Source organism: Phaethon lepturus, unplaced genomic scaffold (assembly GCF_000687285.1).
Source record: "Phaethon lepturus isolate BGI_N335 unplaced genomic scaffold, ASM68728v1 scaffold2810, whole genome shotgun sequence".
Taxonomy (NCBI): Eukaryota; Metazoa; Chordata; class Aves; order Phaethontiformes; family Phaethontidae; genus Phaethon; species Phaethon lepturus.
The window spans coordinates 1-7,414 of record NW_010512397.1 but is presented as its reverse complement, the minus strand read 5'-3'; the positions used below and the strand labels follow the sequence as shown (position 1 = coordinate 7,414).

Here is a 7,414-nt window from a genome sequence, read left to right as displayed (position 1 = left end):
AACTGCAAGCGCAGACACGGAGAGTGGTTTGTCCGTCCTGTGCCAGCGGCGCAGAGGGGTCTGCGGGGCTGCCTGTCTGCGCGGGGAAACCGAATCTGGGGCTTGTCAGCCGCTGAAAGGAGGGGGATCAGCCTGACACCAAGCTCTTCGTGGCAGGTGTCTGCTATGTCTGTCCCCAAACAGCCAGTGTGTTAAGATACTCTCATAACAGGGGTGCAGGCAGTACTGTGATAATGATTTATGTATTGCCCTCTGACTAAGTGGTGTTTATGCTTTGTTAGTGTGGAGCAGCTGCCTCTTGAAACTTGAACCATTACTTTGTTTCTTCTGTCTTGATCATTAATTTCACACTGTAAATCTGTTTTATTTAGAAAGTATTTTGCTCAAGACTTTCTTTACCATACCTGCCTATCTGGCCTCCTGTGAGTGTAGCAATTTTATTGACAGGGATTTATCTCCCAAGCATTTAGGATGTGTTACCTGGCCCCAGACGGTTTCAAAAAAGGATTCAACATCTCCAGCGGTGGCAAAAATTTCTAGAATTATTTTTAAGTATTGCGAATGGGAGAGCTTAGGGCCGATGTAATTCCTCCAGTTTTGTATCTGAGTTGTTATCTTGCTAATGGAGGTTACAAGAAAATATTCAGCAACAATGGGATGAGAATGAAGAAAGAAAATTGTTTTACTTTTTCTAGTTGCTTTTTTGGGGGGGAAGGAGAACAGGCTTTTGGTTCTAAGAGTCATCAAATCAAATTTCTTTTTCCAGCAAAGCCAGACTTTTTTGTGATGTGGTGGAAACTTGCCAGTTTCTCGTGTCTTGCTGTAGGGTAAAAGAGCTTTCAGGCACAAGCCCTGGTTCTGTAATTGAATCTCCTTGGGAAGAGCTCCAGGGAATTGTTGCTGGGATCAGTGAGGCTTTGCATGGAAACAGAGATCTGGGTTGATCTGATTGCCAGGTCTTCACCAAGACTCCTTAGCCTCTTCTGATTTGCATGGGAAATCAGGCAATCCTTCCAAATTTCTGGCTGTTGATTTATGAATATTTGTAAATTATGATAGCTGAGTGAGCACTGTGATCTGGGAGACTTGTTTAATGTGACTACTTCTCATTGCTGCTTAATTGAAATGTTTTTTATGTTGATGTTCCACTGGTGACATAGAGCAAAGAGACCATCAGCTGGACTATAAAGCAATCTCATACAATTTCTAAGCAAAGGCTGCCAAGCCTGTCTTTGAAGAATACTTAGAGAGAACTAAGTTTTCCAACTTTTTCCATGTCATGGGAATGTAAGACTTTAATCCTTGTGGAAAAATGCTAGCTTGGCACCTCTGAAGTTCACTGTATGACCCCAAGGCAAGTAAGATTCATGTGTCTTAGGGTAGAAGAGGTATTGGAAGCTTAACCTCTCTGTCTGAGAATGAAGCTTAAGGCTGGAAGTGGACTCAGCCCTTAACGCTGGTGGGATGCTGCTGCTGTAGGTGCTTTGTCATGATGGATTGTGTGAGAAGAGGAGCCGTCTGCTGTGACCTGCACTGAAATGCTCTGATTTAACACAGGCCACTGAACAGTCACCAGGTAGCAATTTTAAAAATTAACTAACCAGAGTTGGATACAAACCAGTGAACTTCCTAATAATAAAAGGTGCGAGAATGTCTTATCAGAAAATGAGGAAAAAAAAAGGACTGGAAGGGCAGTCCTACCTAGAGGTTCAGAAATTGCCCTACTTTTCAGAGATTAAAGATGCCACTGTACTGTATCATATTAAATTCCTTTTACCTTTTTGCAACATTTTTGGCTACTTAGCCTGGGAAAACATTGCTCCTCCAGTAATCTTTCCTACTTACACTCACTTGAAAAAATTATTCTAACTTTAAAGCAACTCCTTTCCCACTTGTTTATCACTAATGACTTCTCTGATTCATGTGGCATCCCACATGCATGTATGGAAGGTGAGCATACACTGCGAGCAGGCCCAGGGAAGGAAAGGGATAAAGCTGTAGTCCCCTTAATTGCACTGTTCAGTCCGCTGCTAAGGTGTTGTGCCCCAAGTCAGATGAGAGGAGCCATAGGTGGGACCCACCCGTACCACCACCAAACCTGGCCCAGCTGGGGCTCATGGAGGTGCACAGGTCAGTTCACGAAGCCAAAGGTTCTTGGGGCAGCACAGGGATCCAACTCTGAATTTCCTGCTGCAGTCTCACACTCTTTTGAGTAGACTTTGCACCACCACAGAGGAGCAGCTGTCTATGCTGACGTCAAGACCTGCTCCTTTAACAACTGTTATTTTAGTGAGTGAGGGAAAATCATAGAAAGCAACAAAGAAACATAGTTTTCCTAGCTCTCCCATCCTCTTCCTTCCCTCTTGCTGAGCTGTTCTGGTCTAAAAGGATTAACCCCAAATGTGTGGGTGTGCTGATCTGGCCCTTCCGCTGAGGATGGTAATTAGCGTGGTCACCATATTGCCCTGTTTGCCCTGAAAGAGAAGAGGGCTAGTACATGTGTCTACCCACTCATCCTTGGTAAATTCCTGAGCCATAAGCAAATTTCAGTCAAACGTGACGGAGGAGCAGAAGCCTTGAACTTGTTCCTTTGATTTTCACAAGAGTTAGTAGAGAGAGACCTGCTGGGAAGGGGTGAGGTGTGAGCGCTCCCTCTACCAGCCATCAGCAAGTCGAGCTGCAGATCAGCGCTGTGTTTGTGCTGCTACTCACGGAGCCGCTTGTAGAAACAAAGCCAGGTCACGATCAGCTCTGCCTCCTCACTCCAAACAAGCCACCAGAGAGTAACTACACATTCTTATCTGCCTGAGCTGGACTTTTCCCGGAACCCGAAAGGTGAGAAATTTTATAATCCACTCTTGGTGTGAAGCATCAACTCTCTAAAGCGCGGGTCCTTTGACGGCCGTTAAACACCACATAACTGGACAACTGTTGTGCACAGAGCTTGGATGAAAGCACGGGCGTTGCTAATTGTCCTCCTGTCTCTTGCAGGCTAAGGTAGCCAGTGTCTATGAATCTCCTGGCTTCTTTCTAGGGTTGGATCCAATTCCAGGAGCCGTTGAAGCTATGCAGGAGATGGTCCACATGCAGGAGTAAGGACACTGCACTCTGCAGCCCTCTGATTATCTTACACACTTTCCCCTGTTAGCTAATGAAGGCTGTTTCTTTTCAGTACTGAAGTCTTTATTTGCACAAGTCCTCTCCAGAAATACGAGCACTGCATCGTGGAAAAGGTGGGAGAGAATTTATTTTGCTGGTTTTAATGCTGCTTTTGCAAGGCCTTGCTATTTCATACCACCCAAGTCAGAGTCGTAGCCGGTACAGGCTGCCCGACTTCCCTGCAATGCCTCCGTCTGAGGGGCAGCTGCCCAGAGGACGGGGAGTCTCGGAGTGCCACGGGATGCCAGCCTCATGGTGGGGCACGGGAGCTCTGTGCTCTTGGAGCTGGTGTGTGACACTTCAGATTCAGCTGTGTCAGCAGGTGATAGCAAAGGAACTGTTGCAGCATGGCCAGGGCAAGGCAAGCTTGGCTTTCAGCATGGCCCACAGGGATGGGATATTCCCAGTATTCCACACTGGAGGCTCCTCAACTGACAAAATCTTATTCTGTCCAAATCCAGAGTCTGGGATATCCAGCTATCCTGCACGAGGCCAGTGCTGAGTTATGAGGAGGCTGTAGCATTGGAATTAGCCCCGTTTGCCACTGGCACAAGAACAGAGCGGGGGACCTTCATCACTGGAATGACTTTGATGGGCACAATCCACATGCTCTGGGCAAGCAGCCAGTGCCGCTTGCAAACTTGACAATGATTAGGCAGGGCAAACGTGGTGCTGACTGAAGGCTGTTAAAAATACAGGTTAAATAAAAGGTTAAAGTACAAGTCTGGGCCATAGCCAGTCTCTGTGGCGGGCATTTGCAGACACAGATATATGTTTATGGGGGAAAAGATTGCAGTACTAGGGCTGATCTGTCTTGAGCAATGTGCAAACTGAAAGTATGGCCAAATTGTTTCCTATCTTGTTTCTTGCCTCTGCAGTATAAGTGGGTAGAAAAACATTTGGGACCCAAGTTTGTGGAGCGGATTATTCTAACCCGAGATAAGACTGTCGTCTCTGCTGACTTGCTGTTTGATGACAAGGATACCATTAGAGGTTTGAAAAGAATTTACATCACTTGCTGTTATCTGGGGAGGAAAACCCCCAGCTGACCCCAGCCTTCCTCCCTTGCCCTCCCCAGGCGCAGAGCTGAACCCAAGCTGGGAGCACGTCCTGTTCACCTGCTGCCACAACAGGCACATCCAGCTGCAGGCGCCGCGCAGGCGGCTGCTGTCCTGGGCAGATGACTGGAAGGCCATCTTGGAAAGCAAGCGCAGGCAGTGACACAAAAAGGAGATGCTGTGCTCTTCCCACTGCCAGGAAACAGCCAGCTCACCTGCTGGCAGGGAAACCCACTGCCAGGAGGCAGCGAGCACTGTCACCCGGGCAGGGGCACTACTGGGGGTCAGTTATAATGAAGAAATGAGCTGCCCTTGCGAGACCTCCTGCAAAGCTGACTCCAGGTTTCTGGAAGATTGAGTTCATAGTCTCTGTAGAGTTTTGGGTATTTGCTGTTGGTGAAGAGAAACTATAAAATACAAGCAGCTGTAGGTTGTTTGCTTTGTGGTTTTTTTTTTCTTGTATGCATGTGTTTTTAACTTCACTCCCATTTGTTTTGGGCTGACTGTGGGCAGAGGGGAAAAAAAGAAGTAAAGCACTGAAGCTTGAGGAGACACAGTGTGGGTGTCTGTCAGGGAGCACTGTGCTCAACAGCCAAACCCTTTTAAATTTTATGTATTTGGCCACCCTGGCTTTTGGGTTGCCTTTTGCATCATTGGCTGATAATGAAAGGAGACCAGACTGGCTTCAGTTTCTGGCCCATGTGCATGAGTAAGAGTGGGCGAAGGCTGGGCTGCAAGCGCTGTAGAAAAATATATATAAGCTTATACAAAACTGTTTACATAGCATTTAAATTAATGTTTTATTACAAGAAGGTTTTACAAGATGGCTGTTCTCATGAGCCAGACTGCCATGAGCCCCTTTTTTTTTAAATCTTCACCTTTCTCACCAATGGTAATAAAAGAAAACCAACTTCCACTTCCTGATTTATAGGATAGCTACAACCTGCCCTGTGTAGGGATTTACTAGCTGGGTGCCTATGCCAGGATGGCATATTTAGTACCAAAGGGACACAGTAAGATTGCAAACTGCCAGGGCAGGGAAACGCCACCTTTCTTCTGCAGGAGGAATAAAGTTTATGTGAGGTTTCAAAGTCATTTGAGCTGACACTGAAGAGGAGAGCTGCAACAAAACCAGCCAGGAACTGGAGGGGATATAAGCTGTCCAAGAACCCAAGCAGAAAAAACCCTAATTGCTAGGAAGGGTTATTTGTGCAAGCTGGGTCCTGGGCTGCACTTGGCAACCTGTTCTCCAACAGCCGTGACCTGTTTTATTTTAAATATTTGCCTGCAGTTTTAGCTGACTGACATGGTAATGCTGTGCTGTCCTCTTTATTAACTAAAATCCAGTGCTGGTATGACCCATTTCCCTCTCTGATGTTGTTCTTGACACACTCTTGACCTGCTGAGCAGAAAGTGGAGGCCTGGGAAAACGGAGGGAGGTGTCCCTCTCAACACCCCCTTGCTGTTCTGACAGCTTCAGTCCTTGGGGAGAGGAATCCCCACTGCTGTGTGTTTGCTTAGGTTCCTGGCCTCTTCCACTTGCAGAGGTGTGCAGTAATCCTCCAGGAAGACAGTTGCCAGATTGCTGAGCCTTCTGCTGGCTGAGAGAGAGAAGCGAAGCATGCACTCCACCACAGGGAGAGCCGTGGTCTGCTGGCGTGACTGGGGCGTTGTCAGGTACATCAGCGTCGTGACTGCTGACATGACCGTTTCCTCATTGGAGCTGGAGAGGCAGTTGATTATGGGCTCTACCCCACTTGCCTCCAAGATGTAGTCTTTGTTAGTTTTATCCAGGCAGAGGTTACAAAGACCACCTGAAACAGCAAAAGAAAGTGTCCAACACATGCAACATGAACTGTTCTCTCCACACCTTCATCTTTTTCATACTAAGATTCAAATGCACTGCTGATCCCTGTTTTCTAATACAGAAATAAGCATCCAGATTTTCTGTGAGATTTGGATGGAAAATTCTTAACTGCTTCCTGGGCAATGTTTTCTTCATTCTTTCCACAGATTTTCCACCAAAACATTCCTCCTCCTCTATGTCATTAGAGGGCACTGTACTGCTGGACGTAACCTCTTCCACAGATAGAAGGATTCCTGTATCCCTTAACCCTAACAGAGGCTACAAGCCAAGTTTATTGCAGGTGTTTTATTAAAACAGAGAATGGAGCTAACAGTACTAGCCAAGAGGCACAGAATGTTTGAACTTGAAACTTTAAGATACAGCTATATCCTGGTATAACTCAGCCACAAACCTTAAAAATCAAATACATTATCATCTCATGGAATCACTCACAGTTAGGAGCTGGCCCCTTAGCTTATGTTCAGACCATTATAAATCACCGTAAGGCAGTTCCTTAGAGGGCTTACTAAAACATTTCAAATAAGTATTTTAGAAGACTAGTTGTCAATAGCAGAATAACATTGGACCTGTAGGTTATACATAGCAAAATTTATGTATTAATGTCTGCTTCTCTATAGAAGACATTTCATTAGAAAGTCATTCAGCTAGTGTTTACTTGCAGTCTGGGGCAGGGGGAAATCTGGAAAGCATCTTCTTAAGCACAGCAGCTATATTAGGATGAAAGGGAGATGCCTACCTCCTACCTCTCGCCCCATTCCACTCATTCTCCACTAGACGAGGCCTTATCAGCACAGTGTGGGTCTGCTCTTGCAGCACAGCTGCTCTTTGCCTCTTGGGGGTGAGATTAACCACCAAAGCGAAGCGTCAGGCCTGGCATCCCCTGGCCCATCAGCCCCTTACCAGGGTGTTAGGTACAGTCCTTACCAATTGCAAACTCCACAAGGGTCTCGTTGTCTTCGGTGAGCGTATCCAGGAACAGATCCAGGACCTGAAGTTGCCGGAGGTACTCGTAGTTTTTGGGATCGTAGGCGAAGTTGGCCAGGTTCGCCAGTACCTGCTCCTTGGCCTCTGCAACAGAGAAGCATCATACGCATCAGGAAACTTGCTCAACACAGAGTATTAGCGAGCAGCTGTGCCCGGGGCTTACCTGGGCTGTCTGTCACCTGGAACTCGGTGACGAGGGCCTGCAGGTACTCCAGCCGCCCCAGCTCCATCCCGGGCCCAGCAGCAACGCGATGCCCCAAGCTCAGGTCTAAACACCGGTGAAACGCCCGACGCTCGGCTCGGCTCTCTCCTCCCCCGGAAGCCCCGCGGGCGGCCCTTGCTCACG

General features: G+C 47.2%; 2 protein-coding genes across 2 annotated transcripts in view; one reads left to right on the top strand and one right to left on the bottom strand.

Annotated features, from left to right (window-relative positions):
* NT5C (5', 3'-nucleotidase, cytosolic) overlaps nucleotides 1–4,380 on the top strand; it is a 6,311-nt gene extending 1,931 nt beyond the window's left edge. The window contains exons 2-5 of the mRNA XM_010286606.1: nucleotides 2,992–3,092; nucleotides 3,173–3,233; nucleotides 4,038–4,152; nucleotides 4,238–4,380. Of these exons, the coding sequence (XP_010284908.1) occupies nucleotides 2,992–3,092; nucleotides 3,173–3,233; nucleotides 4,038–4,152; nucleotides 4,238–4,380 (420 nt within the window). The remainder of the gene's footprint in view (nucleotides 1–2,991; nucleotides 3,093–3,172; nucleotides 3,234–4,037; nucleotides 4,153–4,237) is intronic.
* Nucleotides 4,381–5,693: 1,313 nt separating this feature from the next.
* On the bottom strand, nucleotides 5,694–7,298 carry ARMC7 (armadillo repeat containing 7). Its single transcript, XM_010286595.1, has 3 exons — nucleotides 7,232–7,298; nucleotides 7,009–7,152; nucleotides 5,694–6,031 (listed from the first exon to the last, which is right to left on the bottom strand). The coding sequence occupies exons 1-3, from the start codon at nucleotides 7,296–7,298 to the stop codon at nucleotides 5,694–5,696; spliced, it is 549 nt and encodes a 182-aa protein (XP_010284897.1).
* Nucleotides 7,299–7,414: the final 116 nt, after the last annotated feature.